General features: G+C 43.5%; 1 protein-coding gene across 1 annotated transcript; it reads left to right on the top strand.

Moving 5' to 3' along the window:
* Window positions 1-9,843: 9,843 nt before the first annotated feature.
* On the top strand, window positions 9,844-14,264 carry mycn (MYCN proto-oncogene, bHLH transcription factor). The gene is made up of 3 exons (XM_054618737.1): window positions 9,844-9,929; window positions 10,398-11,043; window positions 13,440-14,264. The coding sequence occupies exons 2-3, from the start codon at window positions 10,419-10,421 to the stop codon at window positions 14,219-14,221; spliced, it is 1,407 nt and encodes a 468-aa protein (XP_054474712.1). The 5' UTR covers window positions 9,844-9,929; window positions 10,398-10,418; the 3' UTR covers window positions 14,222-14,264.
* The last annotated feature ends 8,361 nt before the right edge of the window (window positions 14,265-22,625 follow it).

The raw sequence follows: 22,625 nt of genomic DNA, 5'->3' as shown, positions 1-22,625 counted from the left end.
GGGACTTGATATTTTCTTGCTTGGAACAATACTTTTCCACTGCTGTACTTCATGTTGCAGGCTGTCTGAGTTCTTACAGCTTTCTTGAGAAAAAGCTCACGGGAGAGCGTTGTGGGGGGAGGGGGGGAGGAGAAGAGGAGAAAGAGAAGGAGGCTGCCACATGCCTGTCAATACTCCAATCAAAGCCAATTCTCCAGAGACGGTCAGGGGGACAAGGGAGCATCACTATGACAACCCGCGGACCCCCAAAATCAGGACTTCAAAGGTGGAGAGACGTCCCATTGAGTGAGTGGGAGACCACCTCCTGCAGTCATTTACATCTCATTAGGACATAACTGCCTTTTAACAACAGGGCGTTTAAACAAACTCGCACACGTCCCATAATGTGCACATGCATCGCTCTACGAGCCAAACAACCAGTTCTTTTAAGTACATTGGACACCACTCATTAACTCAGGTAATCATGCAAATAATCCCTCCTTTTTTTTTGTCCAATCTTTCATTAGATGTCCACATGGTACGTTTCATTTCTTCATTGTTTCTGTCTCGTTTACTTTCCTCAAGCTGCATTAAAAGCAAGTGACGTATAAAGAAATAGTACATCTAATCAGCTGACAGGTGTGGCTTGATCAGTAATTAACAGGCGAAATGCACACACACTTATTGTTTATTTCATATTTTACCCAATCACAGATTTATCCAAGGTGAGTCAGTGCAAATTGGGACGCATAGACACACACACACACACACACACACACACACACACACACACACACACACACACACACACACACACACACACACACACACACACACACACACACACACACACACACACACACACACACACACACACACACACACACACACACACACACTTGATAGGATGTTTGCTGTGTCTGAGATGTCTCATTTTGTTCTGCACATGAAAACCCTAGATCTTCTTTGGATCACTGTAGAACTACCTAAAATATGTACATGGACAGAAGTGTTCAGTGTATGTTTTTTATTATTATTATTATTATTATTATTATTATTATTATTATTATTATTATTATTATTATTATTATTATTATTATTATTATCTTGTACTATATGTGTTGGGGCTGCACGGTGGTGTAGTGGTTAGCACTGTTGCCTCACAGCAAGGGGGGCCTGGGTTCAATTCCCGGGCTGGACAACCTTCTGTGTGGAGTTTGCATGTTCTCCCCGTGTCAGCGTGGGTTCTCTCCGGGTTCTCCGGCTTCCTCCCACAGTCCAAAGACATGCAGCTAAGGTTCATTGAAGACACTAAATTGCCCGTAGGTGTGGATGTGAGTGTGAATGGTTTGTCTCTATATGTCAGCCCTGCGACAGACTGGCGAACTGTCCAGGGTGTACCCTGCCTTCGCCCATTGACAGCTGAGATTGGCTCCAGCACCCCTGCGACCCTTAACTGGATAAGCAGGTTACGGAAAATGGATGGATGGATATATGTGTTGGGTTACATTTTTTGCTAAACCTAATAATTGTATGCTTCACTATTTTATATTTTTATTATCTTTGTGAAATTTGTATTATCTCTTGCAGGTTGCATGATTGGAGTTAGTATGTAGTTTGACAAGATGAAAATCAATCCCTTTGTCATTTATCACATTTACACTACTGACATCATGGTTGCAATTGATTGTACTGCAGATGTAGTATATACATTTTTGTGTTTTTGTACAGTTTCATTCCGTCTTACCTAACTTTGTGTGTATATATGTACTTTGCTCCTGCATTTTGCTTTATTGATTCTTTGTATTTGTGTGCAATGACAAGTTGAATCTAATCTAATCTATACCCTATCCTAACAACTACTCTTAATACTATCACTAGTACTGCAACAACTACAGCAGTCACTCTGCTGTTACTGCTGTTATCACTACTGATTATTTCGGATACTAGCAGTACTACTAAACTACACAGCTGTAGCTCCTCACATACATCTACTCACTTTGCACACACGCACACACACAAAGACATTCAAACTATAAGTGGAACCTGGAGCTCTGAATACCACAGGGGGGACCAGCGCAGGAGGAAAGAATCACTCATCAGAGAGACAAATGGATCCTTTTGCCCACTGATGGCTAGATGCTGTTAGGACAGCCATTTTTCATGACCACTGACTTCCTGTTTAGGCCAGGGTTCAGCATGATATCGTTGAAATGGTGCCAACAACACCACTTCCTGTCAACACAAACATTCAACTCAAATTTATGGCCTTGGTTTCCTTCTTCTCACCTCCCCGGGCAAATTATTCCTGCTGTTGGATCGAGTGAACTTCTCTTCTTTTCTCTTCTGGACCGGGTCCTAATTCTCGTAACTCATGCTAATCTGACTGGAGCCGACTGACAGGACGGAGCATGTTTGCAGGAAGTGAAACGTTCCATTTTCTTTCTCCTCCAAACTGCACATTGATGATGTCAGGGGGTGATATATCGACCAGGAGGCTGGGAACCCAACCCTCGAGGAGGAATGTATTTAGACACACACATACATGCGCATACACATGCACACACATCAACACACACACAAACTGAAGGCCTCTCTTGCCGGAGGTGTTGAAATGCTTGTAAGTCTTGAAATGCCAGTTGAGACGCTGAGCTCCCCTTTCACACACAGGGCAGCCAGAGACAAGGGTTCTGACAAATGGATGCGTTGAAACATATTAACCATCTCTCTTTGTGAGCAGACAAACATTTAATCTGGCTAATGACCCCTGAGGATCAAAACAAATGCAGAGAGATAAAGACGGGTTAGAGGAAGGAGGAGGGGAATGCTAAAAAGAGCTCATTGACCTCCAGGAGGGCTTTGCAGGGTTCACAGGGGCCAAGGGCTTCTTTCTATTCTGTTCTGTTCTGTGGGTTATGTGTATGTGAACATGTGTAGATTAAAGTCAGAGTGAGAGAACAAGTTAAATACCTGTTCTTTCACATGTGGCTGATGTTGAAGAACATACAGTACTGGACTGTGTTCTCATGAGTCTGTGTTGGGTGAACACAAAGCGTCTTGGGTATCTCAGCCTCCATCAGTGTTCATCACAATAAACAAGTCACTTAGCGGAACGCTATCTCGCTACTTTTCTTCCCCTCGAACCCACATCAACTCTCTATCTCCAGCCGGTGACTGAGCTGGTTATGTTATGAATACACCGAATGCATTACCTGTTATCTGTCCCGCTATCAAAGCTAACCAACAGCTGCACAACCAGTCAGGTGAGGTCACCTGCACGGTCCTTTCAACACAACATCCGTTAACATATTCACAGTCTGTCTGTGTTGAAATACTCAGATGCACAAAGCTTGCTTATTTTTTTGAGAAGGAAAAAAAGAAAGAAAAACTTGTAAGATACGCTCAAAATGAGAACACTAGGGACTCAGCCAAGCTGTTTGTATGTGTTTGTCAAACAAAGTATAGTACCATACCATCAATTAAACCTTAAACTTAACCTAAATTTCTTTTTTTTTTGAGCTACTCTGGGGCAGTGGAAACAAGCTGATGACACAGCTTTGACGTATAAGTTTAAGGTGATATGGCAAACTTGTTATCAAAAAGCTACTTATCTACACATCCAACAATATTATAATTTATTTGGAGTCGTATTTCTAGCTGCCTGATAAATATGAGTCGGATTTCACTCTCTTTTTGCTCTGTTTTTGGTCTCTACCAACTCCTGACGGGATATATCTGGCTGTTTAGCTGCTAGATACTCAGTGTCCATCAGTTAGCCGTTCATTTTATGTGACTGATGTTTGTTGCTAAGCAGGTAGCATACGATGATTTTATAGAGCTTTTTGCTGAAAACAGCTGCTTGCTGTATCTGGAAATGATACAATTCAAGCGGTGAGATCAAGCCAAATTAGTGAGTTGCTGGCTGTAAAACCGAAACAAAGCTAAGGGAATCTGCAAAGTTAGGTGATAAACAGACAAATAGCTAGATAGTGTTGATCATTTTAATATGTCTTTGCTTATTTGGGTTTATTTAACAGGCTGTGGCTCTCCTGTCTGTGTGACTGACCCCCACATCAACATCAGTTAAATAAGGCTTCCTTCCCCTGATTCACGACCCTACAAACTCACCAAAGCCTCCATCTTTTTTTTACAAAGAGCAACAATGGGCCTGTAAAACTGTCAAGGCAAAATTAAATTTATGCGTGACTCTTTAAACAGTCGTGCCAAATGGTTCTCTCAGAAAGCAAGTCAGGAGAGGTCTTTTTGTAGAGAAAGGGTCTGTGTGTGCACATTTAATCGTAATACAGTGTCTAAGTGACTGAGGGTGAGCCGGCGGAGGAGCTCTCTCTTTCATTGTGAGACGGGCCGATCAAACCCACTGGATCCTGTTGCTGTTGCCCTTTCTGTTAATCCATCACTGATATTGATTTCCAGTTGATCGTCAGGCCTCCTAATGATGGTCACCTTCAGGGCCAAGCTCATTGATTCATGGTCGTGACTTGATCCATAACTGGTAATGTGATCCATACAACAACGGTGATGCAGAATTACCTCCCATTTCATGCTCCAATGGGAACTGATGAAGGCTGCAACTGATCAATCTAATGAATAAATAAACAGAAATCATTAACATGGGACACTATCAAGAAATATGCGCATTATTTCTTTATAGGACCAATTATTGTCAGAATGTTTGTCCTCTCCAAAGTTGTAGTTTCTTATCTATACTTTCATTTTAGCAAAACAATGAAAAGACGTGCATATCGCTTTCCATCTCTCAGAAAGCTCCCACTCAGAGAGGATGCCTTGTAACCGTCGGCATGAAATCTTTAACGCATTCTTTCCACTGGTCTGCTGGTTTTACAAATGCATTTCTTCCAGTTAATGTGTCCGTTACTTCCTTAACGTCAAAATTCGATGAAACCAGCAAAACAAACCCCTATCCCGACTCACACTGAGATATGATATAGGAGACAGTACTAAACATTCTAACTGATGAAAAATATCAATTGCAAATTGTTTTGCTAAATGGGATATTACTGTAATATATTCTGTTACTTACTATATATATTTCTATATGAGGTCATATTTACCATGAGCCGTGTATCTCTATATTGATTTTTTTACTGTTTGCTCTGTGACACAGGCAGGATTAACCTGGGTGGAATGGACTTCTCCCGAGATGCGTCTGTATGCAAAAACATACAGACACATTACTCAAGTGGAAAAAAGTGTTGTTTATATACTCCATGAATCATCTGAAGCGCCGGTTTAATTGTACAGGTAGGCCGAGGTACAGTTTGGAGGAAAGATCTAACAAGACAGCAGCCACTTCTTCATACTAGCACACTTCTGGCACCCTCAAAATCCAATATCAAAAAGGCCAAAATACTTCCTCTACACGTTTATTCTTCCCAAAATAGACTTGATGGGAAAATATTCCCCAAAATAGACATGGGAAGAAAAAAGGTTCTTTTTTTTCTCCCAGCATTTTTGTCATATTGGTTTATATTCAAAATAACTTTATGATGGTGGAGAAAATGTTTTGGCAGGGTTTTTCACTAAGGAATTGCTATTACTGTTAGATCTCATATAAATTCCTCAGGGATTTGTTGCAACTTGCTCCTGCTTCTCTCTACAAGGCCAAGTCTCTTGCAAAATCTTGATGAAGTCATCTCTGGCAGCAACATAGAGCATGTTTTTTACCTGAATCATCATCCAAAGGGTCATGTACAGTTAGATTATATCTAATGAGTGTGGGACACAAGGCAGAAATTATCTTTATAATATTTATATAAGACCTAAAAAAAATCTATCCAAGTTGTAAAAGTGGGACTGATGTTTGATTGGGTTTGCTGTTAAGTGGCTTTAACGCCTGGTCTGGTTTGGGGTGAGGTGAAGGTGAAGGGGGGATGTGTAGGCTCCACTGTGTTGGGGCGGAGGGGTTTTGCTGGAGCTGAAATGTAATGATGTGGATCATGGACAAACATGGCCTCTTGTTGGGGTTGGTTTGTTTGAGGGGAAGATGCCACTGTGGAATCTGACCTGACGTGATTAAAGAAGAGGAATCTTAATGCCTTCCACAGACAGAGTGAGGACTCAGTGTGCAGCACTGCTATAGGGAACCATTAGTGGGTTAACAAGCATGTGTTGTCTTGTGCTGGGTCTTATATGGGCCATATATGAAGCTGCTGAATTCACACATAAGGCTTTAATAACACTCTGATGTTGGTAAATACTTGACTGTGCTAGTTTTAAAATCGACATGGATTATTAAGACGCTTGTAAATAGATGTTAAAATACCAGGAGGAGGTGCACGCTATTACTCAATGATACAATACTAAGTTTCTAACAGAGTTTCTGATTTAAAAAAAAATGTTTTATTCATTTACAGAACTTAGTTGATCATGGTGTGTTTTTTATTTGTAGAGCCTGCAAGAAGACACAAGCTCTTTGTTTGCATTTTGTAAGAAGTAATGTTCATGCCTGACAAATGTCTGACCACTGCAGTGTTACTGTTTTGGTTTCTTATAAGTCAATGTTGGCTGGCCACTTGTATGTTCAGAAAATTGCATTTTTTTTTACTGGAATAAATTGATCTTATTTAACTAGTTTTGCTGTTGCACTCATTCTAGTGCCTGTTAAAGGGATCAGATGAAAACTGTTAGAAAACATGTCACACAACTCTTCTGAGGTAAACCATGCTTTTTTCATCAAATTGTTTCCACTAGCTTGCCTTCATCAATATGTATGTAATACTGTTTGTACATAAACAAAAAGAACATAAAGTTCTGTTGATCAGCTGTTGAAGGTATTTTATTTTTTAAGCTTACACTCTGAGATGCAAATGGGTTGAACTAAATAATATTGCCACTGAATGTATAAAATGTAAAAGGTGGGATGTACTTATAAACATGGCCATAATCTGGTGAGACAATATACAAATGTTTATAAACAAAGCATGTGATTGTCCGTTTAACAACATTTATGACTTTGGTCTACATCCATTTAAGAACAATAAAACCATGTAATCAGGTTGAACACAAGTTGTCCAGATAAAGCACTCTCTGGAATCAGGCCATCAATTCATACAAGTCTATTTTGCATAAAAGTGTCTTGTAATCTTTTATTTATATATGTATATAACTGCGTATCTCCAGCTGTCTAGCAATAAGAACCTACACACTTACCACTCACACACACAAACACTCATATACACACACAATTTAAATATTGATATGATGTGCGAGCCTTCTAACCTAACACAGCCTGTCCGGATGTCACAGCAGCTGGTTTTACTTACAATATGCTAGTCTTTGCACTATCCACTGGGGTGACTTATGAATCTTTTATCAAAACTGGCCTAATTGCTTAACCATCCATGTCCCGGTCCAGTTGTGAATGGTAGGAGGGAGGCTGGGCATGCCATGACTGCCATAAAAACAACAGGCAAAGACGCCAGAACTGGTCCACCTCTGACAAGTCTTTTTCTCTACGTCTCTCCGTATACTTTATTGTTTTTAATTTTTTTTATCCAAGGTAGTCCCACTGTGCGCAGGGGATGCTTTATAATGAAGACTGTGTAATTACACACTTACTGAGCAATAATTCAGTGAACATTATACGTTTTAGACAACTAGGGAGAAGAGAGTGTGCTTTATTTATGTGAGATGGATTTACTGATATGAATACAAATCAGAAACAACCTGACAAACAAACAATCATATCAACATTTGGGCAATTTCAGGGCCAATCAGTGGGTAAATGTTCAGATTGTATGAAGGCACTCAGTCCTTTCAGCAAGTGTTTTGCCCTCAAAACAAAAGCATAAAGCCAATTTTCCCTTAACCATCGGCTTGGTAACCAACGTCTTTGCTCTGCTGGTCCACAGAAAATAAGCAGCAGTATACAGCTTCCTGTCCTCACCGATCTGCACTGACTGGACACAAAAAACAACTTTCCCTTCTGTTCTCACTCCCACTCTCTGTCCTCTTTCACAGCAGAGGAAGCTGCTTCAGCTTCTGCTGTTGCTTGAGGGTCAGAGCTGAGCAGCAGTTTGAGAAAGAGTAAAAAAGCGGAGGGACAAGAGCCTGTGGGGAGTTTTTGACTCCCAAACCATCTCCCCAGTTCCTGGGAGAAGTCCCCCAGTCCAAGGAAACTCCCTGCTATTCCTACTTTGTGGACAAAACAGCTGCAGATTCTCACTTTTTGCTGGCTGTGGTTGTTTGAACATACATATATATATATGTACACATATAATATATATATATATATATATATATATATATATATTTGTGTGTACAAATATACCAGCATTTGGAGGAAAAACATTAATATATATTCAAAGATATATATAAATATGTGAATATATAAATATAAATATATAGTAGATCCTAGATTTGTGAAATTAACATTTAGAATATATATATATATAATTACCAATTTTAATTTATTTTTCTCTCCAAATGTTGTTGTTATCCTCTCCTATTGTCTGGATGACAAAAAGTGGAAGCTGTCATTCTTCCTGCTCACAGCTGGCGTTCAACTGGAATCCGTTCTATAAACGTTTCCCTGAATGAGTCAATATCAGGGACTGTGTGTCCGCCTGTGCCTGTGCGCATAATTACAGATGCGCCATTCCTCCTAATCTGTCATTAGAAAAGGGAATGGGAATGACTCCAGGCTACAACCACCGCTTGCGGTTACGTAACATGCTCTTCTCGGATCCTGTTTTATCCCGGAGATAGATGAAATCTCACCGAACCTTCAGCCTATTGTCTGAAGACGTGTTGGTCCTTACAGCCAGAGAGGGATTTGTCATTTATTCCAAAGGGGGCCTTGTTTTTCTTTCATTGTGAAAATAATGGACTCTGTGTTGTTATGTCTTTGTCTCGCTGGCTCGCTGTGTTTGGCTGACGGTGTGAGTAGTTGATGCAGTTCCCTGGGTGTCCGTGTGAGGGCGCAGTGAGCCTTACTTCGCCTTTCATCCAGGGATGCTAGATTACCCTCAGACAAAAGAGAAAACGATATGTAGAGGTCCACAGGAGAGCAAGAGAAGGGCAGTGGGAAGAGAAGACTCCACACACCATTTTACATTTCATGAAACCAAGTGTTTGTTCATAAGAAATGATGCTTACATAATATTTATATGTATAAATAAATATTCCTCCAACTAGAATTTACAACATTTTCACAAATAGAGCCCAGTTGGTGTTTATTTTATCTGTTAAACGAAAAAAATTCAATTCAATTTAAGATACTGATATTTAGCAACATGAACTGTTTTATTAATGTGTAATAAATAAATGTATCATATGAGGATCGTGTGTGTGAGACAGAGAGTTTGAATGTGTGGGGGTTGGTTTAAGAGCACTGCCCTTCACTTGGACGGTTGATGCCCTCGGGTCAGCATAGCACCCAGCCTGCTTCAGTGCCCTTGAGCAATCTGAGCAAGACATCAAATCGCTATCAGCCGCTGGGTTGCTTCCACTGTTTCATAGCTGATCCTGGGTCGGACATCCCAGTGGAGAGATGAGGGAAGAGGAAAGCCAGTTGGCCTGAGGCTGTCAATAATGTACATTTTCTTTCTTTCACTCTTACTTTCCTCCTTCGCGGCCCTCTTTCTCTTCCTTGCTTTCATTCTTGCATTGGGATGTTTAGGCTGTTTTCTCGATTCACCTTGAAAAAAAACAAGAGCTCCCAGCCAGCCTGTCTGCCGCGCTGCATCAAACCAAAAAGCCCGACTGTACCACCCCCCCAAGCCTGAGAGGGCGGAGTCTGTTTCCCTCCCTGGATCTGGTGTATAACACTCTGCAGCCAGCCACAATGTGTGTCAGAGGACTGTCTGTGCTCACTAAGTAGATGACTGCTACAAATCTGGTGTCTGTATTACTGACTGCGAGTTACGAGAGAAATTGGTTCGCACATTACCACACCAAGTCAGGACAAGGTGAGCATCTTTTCATTCCAGCGGTTAAATATAGAGACGTGCTTTTATTTCATAAAACAAAAAACAAAAAAATCCACACACATCAAATTCTCAATTAGTTGTGATTATTGTCATTCCATGTGTGTTTTTTTTTTTGTAAACACGCTTTTTTTTTTTTTTTTTTTTTTTTTCTCCCTAATGACAATTTCTGGCATGTTTAGTGAGTAGTGAGCCAATGCGTCGTTTTGGACACTTCGTGCGTCACGGTCACATTTACGCACATTCTCCTGAGAGATTTGTGTGGTGTTTTTTTTTAAACCCCACAGAGGAGTAAGTGTTGCACTGAGTGGAGCAGACTGTGTGTCTGTGTGTGGGCTTTGACTCACGCTCTCTCTGAAGCGTAGTTTTCAGGTGTGGAAGAGGAGAGAGGACATGGGGGAGAGACACTCTTTCCTTCTGGAAACTAAAGTATCTTTTGTTCCTTTACAGGTTTTTCGATCGTGGGATAGAATGCCGGCGGTCATAAGTAAAAACTCCGATTTGGAGTTTGACTCCTTACAACCGTGTTTCTACCCGGATGAGGACGACTTCTACTTCTGTGGTCCCGACTCTGCGCCACCGGGGGAGGACATCTGGAAGAAATTCGAGTTGTTGCCCACTCCGCCCCTCTCCCCGAGCCGAGCAGCGCTACCGGGGGAGCCGGCGACCGCCTCCCCGGAAGCAGAGCCTCTGGGCATGGGCTTAGGGGACCCGCTGGACTGGGCGTCTGAGCTGCTGCTCCTGCCCGAGGACGATATCTGGGGGGCGTCCTACGATGGGGACCTGTTCGGCTCCGCTTTGGATACTAACCCCAACAATATCATTATCCAGGACTGTATGTGGAGCGGCTTCTCCGCCAGAGAAAAGCTGGAGCGGGTGGTCACGGAGAAACTCGGCAAGGCTATTTCCACCGCTACCGGAGGCGGCAGGAGCGTGTGCGTCAAAGCGCCGGAGGTCGTGAGCCGCAGCTCGGCGTCAGAGTGCGTGGACCCCACCGTGGTCTTCCCTTTCCCGGTCAACAAGAAGAACGGCAGCAGAGACTCAACCCAGACCGTTAACACATCCACGACCCACGGAAACGTCCCCAGTGACTCCGGTGAGAATTTAAAGACGCGCTCAAAGCTTTTGTTTCCATTTTTTATGAAATTCTGATGCCAAGAAAAACCTCCAACACTGAAATATCAAAGTATTGTTATGATTACATAATAAGTATTAGCATCATTATTGTTATTGTTATTATTATTATTGTTATTATTATTATTATTATTATTATTATTATTATTATTATTATTATTATTATTATTATCATCTTGTTGTTATTATTGACTGGTCCAGAATCGGATTATCTCGTTACATTCCACGCACACACACAGGAACACACACACACACAGGAACACACACACACACACAAACAAACACACACACACACACACACACACACACACACACACACACACACACAAACAACACACTCACAGTGGAGTAGTGACACAGTGAACGAGGTTTATGTAATCAGCGGGCTCTTCATCCGGCAGATGGCAGTAAAATGGGGAATTGTGCGCCTTCCTGAACTCAGTTGGCATCCGAGCCAAACAAAAAGACACCACAGTCACTGACTGCAGTCGGACCCAGGTTGCGGGAGGGGAAGATGAAAAGGTGTTCAATAATGTGATGAGCTGATAAAGTGTCTGGTTCACGGTGCTCTCATTAAGCATGGATTAAGGGACAATTTGCGCACAGCGGGTGAGAAATTGGCCCTTATTCTGGACCTTCTGTGCCTTGAGTTCTGCTGATAACTAAAATTAGCCCCAAAAAGAAGAACATAACACTGTAATAGCATAGGGGAGGATAGCCTACCAGAACAAAAGCTATTAACCCAGATATATATATAATACATACAATAGATTGACACACTCCCATTTTTATGAGCTATTATGTCGACAGTAGTATGTGTTTTGATTGGGAAACGAGTGCTGTGTGTATTGAATGGCCCTAAGACTTCATGTCCCGTCTATTACCGCCTACAAGTTCCCTAAACAAACACTCACGAGTCCTTATCAGCGTGTTTTCGCTGTGCAACAGCAGTACAAAGGCCTCACGCTTGGCACAGAGGGTAGACTCAGCCAGCCTTGCCAAATGCCTCCTCCACCGCGAAAGAAAAGAGGACGGAGGAGGGCCCTGGCTTCTTCTTTTTAGGAGGGGGGGGGCCTGACAGCTTTGAACGAGCGCTCCATCTCGACAGCTGTCTCTCTGGCGCCGCTCCAGCTCCGAGGCTTAAAGGGTGGTGATCCGATCGCCTGCCGCCCCGCCACCCTGCGCACAGCACCGCTCCAGTGCGCTTCCGCCGCTCGCAGCGTTAAGACGCGTCCTTCTTTGTGTCGCAGGGCTTATTTACTTTCTCATCAAAGAGGCAGACTTTACAGGCTACAATGTAGGTTTATCCCTACAGTTAGGCCAGTATTCCCATAATTGAGGCCTGCAAAGGAACAAGGGACACCCCACTCCAAAACTCAGAAGTACAGCTGTAAGACTTGAGTGGCAGAGACAAATGTCTCTCGGCTAATATTTTATCCACCCAGAAAAAGATGTTGTACTATTCCTCCTATTCTTATACACTTCCCGGCTCCAATAAATGAGCTGTTCCATTCTGAGAGTGAAACACCAAACAGCTTCACATGTGGCAGCCACGCCCCCTCTACCACCCAGCTGTGCCCAGCTTTGTTTTGATCCCAGAGCCAAATTGAGCATGTGTGTGTTCCGTGAGTGTTTTGAGACAGCATCCTGGTGCAGCGGTGTCTGAAGTGGGTTACTGTAAGCTGTAAAATGCCACACTCTTCAGATGCTCCTGAGCTGATAATGAGAGCCATTATCACAAAGGCATTTTAACTGGGCCTCACACTCACACTGGCTCATGATTGGCTACTTCCTCTCATCCTCAAAGGCGCCAGTCCATGATAAGTCTCAGCTGCCTTGATTCCAGCGCAGGTTAAGACGAAGTGCTCAGCTGGGAATTTTTTTTCTTCTTTCTTTTACTTCATCAGAGGTCAAAGTTAAAGTGAAGTTCTTTAAGACTCCCACACTGTCAGAGTGACTGTGGCCTCACGATAGACTGAAGGCTTCAGACTAAAAACCGTCTCACCTCAGAAGATTAAAAAGACGTTTTGAAGGCGGGGGATAGAGAAGGAAAGGCAGAAATCCAGCCTGCCTGCTCAGCACTGAGACTGAACATGTCAACGCCTGCAGAGTAGATTAGTTGAGGAGTGACTGACACTAAGCATTAAGAGGGTTCTGCTTAAGCAAACAGCGTTGAGCAATGCTCTCGCTCCCACACACACTCTCTTGAACTCACTCACACACACACACACACACACACACACACACACACACACACACACACATACCTGTCACCTGCTGGTACATACATGACATAGCGGGAATGCTTGGTGTGTCAGAGTGATTTAGTCACTCACATTCTCTTTTTTTTTTCCCCAGAAGAGGAAGATGACGATGAAGATGACGACGAAGACGAAGAAGAAGAGGAGGACGAGGATGAGGACGACGAGGATGAGGACGATGAGGAGGATGAGGAGGAGATTGATGTTGTGACAGTAGAGAAGAGGCGCTCCACAATCAACAAGGCGTCACCCATGGCGACGGGTACAGTCACCATCTCTGTGCATCCCAAGAGCCAAGAGGCGAGGGGGTCCGGCGTGGTGAGCCGGTTCATCAGCAGAGCTCCTCAGGAGCTGATCCTGAAGAGGAGCTCAGTCCACCAGCAGCAACACAACTACGCGGCCCCCTCCCCGTACACCTCGGACGACGACCCCGCCCCACCGCCAAAGAAGCAGAGGACGTCCGACGCGCCTCGACCTCCCACCAGAACCATGTCGTCGTGCTCCTCATCCTCCTCCACATCCTGCAGCTCGCTCACCAGCTCCTCGGGGCCACGCAGCAAGCGCAGCGCCAGCGGAGACAGCAGCCCGCGCGGTGGAGGCGGCGGCTCCGACTCGGAGGACAGTGAGCGCCGGCGCAACCACAACATCCTGGAGCGCCAGCGTCGCAACGACCTGCGCTCCAGCTTCCTGACGCTGCGCGACCACGTGCCAGAGCTGGCGCACAACGAGAAGGCGGCCAAGGTGCTGATCCTGAAGAAGGCCACCGAGTATGTGAGCTCGCTGGAGACGGAGGAGATGAGACTCCAGCAGGAGAAGGACAGGCTTCAGGCCCGCAGGCAGCAGCTGATGCGCAGGCTGGAGCAGGCCAGGACTCGCTAACAGACAACCACTACAACAAAGAAACACTCACATATACCCTGGATGACCCCCCTCCCCCCACCACCACCACCACCACCACCACCACCAACAGGCCTCAACTCAGTCTCTCTGAAACACACATATTAGATGCATACACACATAGGCCTATACACTTACGCACAATCACATAGGCCTGCATATCTGTTGTACATGCGCAGGATGTTTATCTTCAGATGCCGACACACACACACACACACACACCTGGAGGAAAAGGGAGGGGGGTGGCCAGGGGGATGCTCGGACTTTCACTGCCGCCACTTTTTTTGCACATTTGTTGACGTTAAGAATGTTTAGGGTTTACTTTTTCAATCCAGTCACATTGAGGAAAGATTAAAAAAAAGAGAAAAGAATGAGGGAGGAGAGAGGACACACCTTGTTTTGTTCTTCCCTCTCTCGGTTTTTTTTTATATCATTTGTATCTTGTTTTTTTTGTACTCACTGTGACACCAGCCTGGAATCAGGTGATTCCCACAGGGATGGGTATAAGAGGGCACTTTGCTTGGAGAGTTCACGTACAAGAAGCAGTGCACACTTACTTTGCCTTCACCACTGCAAAAACTGAAGAGACTATATAACGACTGAGGCGTTTTGGGTCACATAAGCAATGCCACTACAGGTTCTCTTTCTTCTCTCACTCCTCTCTCACACTGGTGCTCCAACCAAGTCAGTGGATGTATAACTGTGCACCTTGCTAGCCGACACTTTTGTATATAACAATAGTGTACAGACAAAATAAACTCAGATCTGCCTTGTTTTGTAATACATTTTTTGTCCTTGTTTTTTTATACATGTCAGGAAGCTGCCAATAACCAGACTGGAAGTTTATATATCTTTAAAAGTACTGTAAGGCCTCGATTTTTGAGAGTCATGAAACTTTGTAATATAACAATATATTGTTTTTTTTTTCTCTTATCTTTTTCTTTGTATTGTATCATATTACTAATTCTACACACCTTTTATGCTTTTAGTGTGAACCTGATACATACTAAATTTGATACTTATATTTTCGTATGAAAATGAGTTCTCGGTAGATATCACTTTATCTCGTCTTTTTTTTTTTCTTCTATCTCAAATAATTCTTTTGTACAGCAAATGTGTTCTATCCTCATGTACCTGGCCTTTTTCTGTATTCCTCTTTTGTTTATATTTGTAACTATCGGGTGCATAGAACTGGGTAAACGGATATAAGATGTTTGTTTTTTTGACTTTTAAAATGTACATTTAGTGCTGCAACTCATAGCACTTTGAAATACCTCATTTTGAAAAATAAATAGACATCATAAAATCCTCACCTTTGCCTTTGTGGAATCTTTTATTGTCACCGAAAGCTGTCAACATCACCTTTAACCCCTCCACACTTTCATATCTGTCTTTTTCTCTGTTTATTTCTCTATTTGCCTCCACATTTCCGTGTTTGTTTTGCTGTTCTCAAAAAGACTCATCCTGACAAAGAAATAAAGAGAGTGTCTTCTGTCTCAGCACCCTGCGGCTACCTCCCCCTTCTGTAGCCTCTCACACCCACCCACACACACACACCTACGCACACACACTTCAAGTGCACCGGAGCACACATCCACACACCCACACATCCACACACACACATACACACTCTCCTCTCTCTTTCCCTCTCTCACCGACACAGCCCTTCCTACTACATTGTTCAGGCTGTTACCATGGAAACTGGAGCAGCTGCTGAGTGGCAGACACCGAGAGTGAGTCTTTTATTTGTCTGTTAGTAGTCTGTGTATTTCTGCCTGCATGTGCGTGCGAGTGTGCGTATGAATGCAAATGTCTGTATGTGTGTCTACCTTTTGTCCCGGTCTGTGTGTGGCCCGGGCGCCTGATATCTGCGGCGTTGTGCGCAGCCTGCCACGATGCCAGGACAAGGCTGGATACTGTTTACCAACATCAGCCACATGGCTCTGGCCTCTTCCTCCTCCTCCTCCTCCTCCTCCTACCCTCACCTACTCCTCCTCCTCTTTCCTCCTTTTTCCGCTGTGCCGCCAGTGCCGGGCCTTGGCCCAAATATGTGCCACTCAGGAGTCTGGCCAGGCGTTCTCTGGAGATGGCTGAAAGAGAAATCTGTTGCCACGGTCTGAGAAGCCATTGAGCACGACAGTGTGTTCACAGAGGGAAGGTGAAAGAGACTCACGGGGAAGGGAATTAACAAGACATAAAAACACATATTGTTGGTGACTTTGATTTATCCTTTTTCACCTAAAAAAAGCACTGACTGCTTAGCATCACATGACAGGGTGGCTCTTTCTTCATCAGCTGCAACCATATATTATTTAGAGGATGCTTTACAGTACTATATGATGAATCAACACTCAAAATGTGCTTTTTTTAGTGCCTTGCTCTTCACATTGAACTTCTTCAGACCCCATTCATCCGTGGAGCAGGACCCAAATGATCCAGAGGTATGTTCACTTTGTGAGAGACAGCGCTATATGAAGACTGATGACTTTGTTTTGGAGTCGAGACAGCCCACGACTGAGCCTCTCGGTGGGGGAGTGGAACTGGTGGATTACATAACAGGAGTCTGGTGGGTCTGGTGCCTTTGTGCACACTTACTGTGCATGTGCGTGTGTGAGTGTGTGTGTGTGTGTGTAGGACAGGATCCAGTGTCTTTGTGTGTGTGTGTGTCCTCTCGTGGGACTTCCCCTAACCATCTGCCTAATGGCTTATCCTGCTTGGTTATAGGATGAAAACAAGTTCATGGACAACAACATGCCAGAGAGATAAAGGAAATAAAGACAACATAGTGCAGCCAACAGAGGCAGTTTGCTTTAGATGGGAGTTGTGGCATTTAAGAAGAAAGCGAATATGCAGACACATGTGCCATACTGCTGAAACTCACACACACACACACACACAACACACACACACACATCGTAACAGTGTCCAGTGCCACATTTCCTGTCCCACACCCCTCTATGTTGAAAAAACATAAAACTGTACACCTCTCAGCTGTGCACACACACACACACACACACACACACACACACACACACACACACACACACACACACACACACACACACACACACACACACACACACACACACACACAGTGCCTTCCTCTTCAACCCCCCCTCCAACACACACTCATATGCTCACACGCTTCATCTACATTTAAGCGAGCTAGTATTTGAAATGAGGCTAATTGTTTAGAGGGAAGCTGGCGTTCAGGGAATGGCCATCTCCTGCGTTAAACAGACATATGGCCATGGCTTCTCCCTGATTAATACCTATTATCCCTCTTCCCACTGACTGCCGGGCTGGAGCCGCCCGCCCAGACACACACATAACTCTAATGGGCTTACACCCGACTGACGGATGTACATTAAAGTTACACAAGAGATAATGCGGCGTGTTTGTGTTTTTCATGTGCGCCTTGTCATCTGTTTTTTGAGATCTTGATTACCGCCGGCATTAATTGACAACACTGTCACAACATTTCTATTGTCCTGTTGGACACCCAATCTGTATTCAACATGTTAACCTTCCCATATGGAGGAGACAATGGCTGCTGTGTGTGCGTTTGTGTCGATACACAAGTGTGTGTGTTTGTGTGTGTGTGTGTACGCCTGCCATGTGCACAACCTCTGCACAAAGGCATGCCCGTCACCCATGCGCCACACTGGGCTCCGTTTGCCAAGAGCCTTGCTATCTGTAAGGGGAGTGTTTTTGTGTGTGTATGTGGGTGGGTGTGCGTGTGTTTGTGTGAGGGGGGTGTCACCATCTGTTGTGGGGTCCAGCGCGGTCGCAGGTGCTTAGACATGGTGTGTGTTGGGGTTGTGGTAGGTAGAGGAGTCTGATATAAGGAGGGTATCAGGGGGTATTGGGGCAGAAAACATGGATGTTTGTGTGGATGTATGTGTGTGTGTGTGTATGTGTGTGTGTGTGTGTGTGTGTGTGTGTGTATGTGGTGGGGGACGAGAGGCAGTTCCTCGGGGGAACCCATTGCCCAAGCTGAGTAATACGCAGAACTGACAAAGAGCTGTGGAGCTACAGTAATTGCAGAGCACATAGTGGACAGGGAGGCAGGAGAGGGAGGGAGAGAGGGCGGGAGAGAGGGAGGGAAGGGAGAGAAAAGGAGGCCAGAGTGTTTGATCAAAGTTTACCAAAGTCTGAGGAGATTTGCATACAGATGGTACTGTAGCCCGGCCCCCGGAATACCTTTCCCTCTCTTTATTTCTCTTTCTTCGTCTCTCTTTCTCTCTCTCTCTCTCTCTCACACACACACACACACACACACACACACACACACACACACACACACACACACACACACACACACACACACACACACACACACACACACACACACACACACACACACACACACACACAAATGTAATAGGGTTTCATTGAAGAATCAGTGAATAGCCTTTCAAGAGCGTGTTCTGAGGAAGAAACGGCCTTAGCTGCACAACACAGCACCTCGAAAGAGAAATAAAAACGAGAGAGAGAGGGTAAGAAAAAGAAGGAGAGATAAAAAAAAGTGAGAGAAAGGCAATGATTAAGATAGGGGACATAAGAAAAGAGAATGGTTACAATGGGAAGAAAGCCTCTGTGAAGCACTAATTATTAAAGCAAATTCATCCGGTAAAGTTTACCTTTCTGTAGTCATAAAATACACATGAATCCTCTGATATAAAATATCTGTGCTGACATCCATTCACTTCCTTCATTCATCCATTCCCCTGGCACATCCTCAGTCCATATTGATTTTGAATGGCATTGTTGTGGGGGCATTGATCACACGAGGGCCGTCCTCTTATGTAAGTTACATGTTTTTTTGAAGCTACTGCCAAGTGTCCTCGCAATGTGCCTGTCAGGGCCTGAGCTACAACGCAACATGACATCTAACAGTTAAAGCCACAAGCATGTCCAAGCACATCCCCAACTTGCCGGCCGACCTGCTGCAGTGTTTAACAATAAATGAGTCTATTAGTTTCTAGGGTTTTATGTTTGAATATCAACAGCCACCTCATCACCATGTTACACACCTTAAGTTTAAAGAAACACAGCTGTCAGTGAGTCATTTATCAAGCACTTTTCAAAACAAACGTTGCTTAAAAGCGGATAGAAAAGAGAGACAAGATGATAAAACATGGGAACAAACAGCACAAACTGCAAAATATTCATTAAATCTAAATAAAATGCCCAAGGAAAAGTATTTTGGGGGGCTTTTTATAAGAGAGATGAAAAGAAAGCGGAGAAAGTGATGTCGCGGAGACATACAGAAAGGTAACCCAGCCAGACTCAAACCAGTGACGTTGAGTTTCATGGTCTGTGCCTTGAAATCCCTACGTCTTTAGCCACAGAGCACCTGTGCAACATCTTCATTGAACTACTTTCTTCTGAAAAAAGAAAACTATTGACATTCTGCCGAGTAGCCCTTCGCTGTTGAGTTTTTTCATCTAATTTTTCAATTCTGCACCCCAAACAGAATTTGATTCACTTTCATTATCAGAGTGGCGACAGAAACAACAGAGAAGGATATCTAAAAACTTGAGGAAATAAAACAAAATCCATGTGCACACTTCATCACTTTTACTTTTCACCGGGAAGGACAAATGACTTGTCACCTGGACTGAACCTGTAACCTTCCAGCCACATGGTAATTTCATCCCACACTAACTTATGTGGGTACCACCATCAGCATGTCATCGCTGCCATTCATCGTCATATTGATGTATTGTCGCATATGGGTGGGCTATAAGATAAAGCCTTTATTGTAATCAGTATAAACAAGCTGGCCTACAGTAAATATTGGGATTCACACTTGCAGCATGGCTTATTAATGTAGTTACCATATGTCACAGAAACACATGGCCTCTATGTTAAAGTGATTACTTCTCTTAAAGTGTGTGTCTCTATCTGTCTGTGTACAAATGTGGGTTTTGTGCCAGTTGGTGTGTATGCGAGTGCAAACCCACGCCTCCCTTTGTGTATGTGTGTTTATTCATATGTGCGTGTGTACTTGTGTTTATTTGGAGTAATCACCGGGGCGCTTCTGTGTTTGTACATCTGTATAGAGATTGATTCATGACTGCTCCTCCAGAGGAAACAGATAACAAATGGTTTTCTGGTCCAATAAACACCGCCTGCACGTAAACCAAATGAGGCTAAACTAAACCATCCTCTGCCTGGACCTGCAGCACGAGGCTGAACGGCTGGTCGGCTGGTCGGCTGAGCGGCGCTGATGTAAAACTCAATGAGAGACATATTGATTGTGGGCTAATTGTGGAGTGCCGGTGTCACCTCAGGCCCACGCAGACCTTCCAGACTCCCCGGTGGTTTACGCTTGTAATCAATGAGTTTGTGTTTGAATGGGGCCATGTTCGGCTGCTGCATTTCTCAAAACTCCACATCACAAAATATCCCCAAAAGTTTGCCTTTTGTAAGAAAGGGTAAGAAGGGTGTTTAGTTAAGAAAGGGTGAAAAAAAGAAGTTGAAAATATATGTTTATGTGTGTATATGAGTGAGATCTGGACGATTTCCCTGCGACCTTGTGATGAAATGGTTGACTTAATTGTCATTTGGGGTCCATAGGGGGAGGAATCAGTGCAGTGTTTGATCATTGGAGAGCTTGGACGTGTCTGACCCTTGACCTTTATGCCTGCTAGGAGGGGTGGCAGTGACTGGTGGGAGAAGCGGGCTTTAGGAGGTTAACCCATTAACCCATTTGTGATATTGTACACATTAATGATATGGATAATATGAAAGTATTCATGAATGTAACAGCTAGGTCAGTACAAATACCATTACAGGGCCCTTTCAAGGGAATAAGACATTTAAAAGTAATTCAGAAACATCAGAAAGTAATTTGGAAAAGTTCTTCTTTTTTGGCGGTTGGTTCATTTATAGATCTCATATACGTAACTAATTACGTCACAGTTTTAAGACTAGGGGAGCACGTTTTCAAAGAATGACAAAAAAAGTATTTTTGTTTTATGAGTGAATAATATCTTGTTTGCCTTCAGCAGTCCAGTCAGTCCATTCACTCAGGCACTGCTGAAGCCTCAGTGATGACTGTGTACACTGCAAATCCCTCGTTGCATACCCTGGGGCGTTTGCACAAGGCCTGGATTGGGGCGAGAGCAGGATGTAGTGAAGTCGTGGAGCCAAGGTTGAGGCACATTTTGCCTGTTCAGCAAGAGTCAACCTCCACACCCAAACTAAGAAACGACACTAACTATAAATGTACGGATGTTTTCTTCTGAAAGGTTCTTCTTAAAACGTATGAAACGGTTCTCTGATCAGTTTGGGTGAGTCACGTTAGAAAATGCCGTTAAATTCACACCTGTGACAGCATATAAATGTTTATGAATGGATATAAAATCACAATTTAAAACTCTACCACTCATACTCTCTCTGCATCCCCGAGAGCATATTTAAACTGCATTGATAAATTGATGTTTTCTTATCTTTTTAATCTGTCTAAAATTGTAACTTTAAATCTTGATGAAGATGCAATAAAATAATTACATGACAAAAAAGTAATTTTGATGGATTGTTCCTTAGATTCATAACAATTTATAGTTGTTATCAATTACATATTACCAATTTTAAATAGAGCTTTATTTAGCTTTTAAACTAAATCTTTTAATTCAAATTCAGTATGTTACATGACAGCACCAAGCCACTCAAGACTGCTCTTTGAAGTGATCCTTCCTACTAATTCTATAAGATAAGAGCTAAATCTTAATATCTCAACGCCGTTTGCTCAGAATTTTTTAAATATCTGCCTAAATGAAAGCATAACACTATGGATTTGAAATCTTAAAGCCTAGAGAGCAGAGAATCCATCAAAAAGTCAGCAAACCAGATGCAAAAGTGCCTAGAGAGGTGTACACACAAAGGTTATCAACACTCTGGGGGCGACCTTGCTCCTCGACAGTTATCTGTCGGTTTGATGGCGAGCTGGAGTGCGACGGGGCAGAGGGAAGGCCAGGCGGAGCGGCAGGATCCTCAGCGGGAGCCTCGCTGACACATGTGGGACAGAGCTCAGTGGAAATCGGGTTAATGAATCGTATAGAGGGGGGAAACGGCGGGGTTACTCGTCTTTCAATATTCCCCCGTCATTATCGGTTGGACCAGCGCTCATGTGGACACCACTGAGAGAGGGAGAGACGGGGAGGTCAGTAGGTGGTATATCTGTGAAGACCTATGAAAAGGATGTCAAACAATAGATCATGTGTGTAAGACAAAGAAACCGCCACTGACTTGTCATTACCAATTTCTACTGGAAATAAAAGATGGTTCTGTATCCTTTTGTGAGTGCTCATGTATATGTTGTACTGTGAATGTGACCGTTAGGTACCAAGTGGACTATTTGATGGCTTTTTTGTTT

The sequence above is a fragment of the Anoplopoma fimbria genome, chromosome 18 (genome assembly GCF_027596085.1).
Source record: "Anoplopoma fimbria isolate UVic2021 breed Golden Eagle Sablefish chromosome 18, Afim_UVic_2022, whole genome shotgun sequence".
Lineage (NCBI taxonomy): Eukaryota > Metazoa > Chordata > Actinopteri > Perciformes > Anoplopomatidae > Anoplopoma > Anoplopoma fimbria.
This window is presented reverse-complemented; position numbering and strand designations above follow the sequence as displayed.

What these genes read in the sequence shown, in the direction of transcription:
- mycn (XM_054618737.1), top strand. Translation starts at nt 10,419, where the DNA reads ATGCCGGCGGTCATAAGTAAAAACTCCGATTTGGAGTTTGACTCCTTA. An exon ending in AAACGTCCCCAGTGACTCCG is followed by an intron (nt 11,044 to 13,439) that starts GTGAGAATTTAA and finishes TTTTTTCCCCAG; the next exon opens with AAGAGGAAGATGACGATGAA.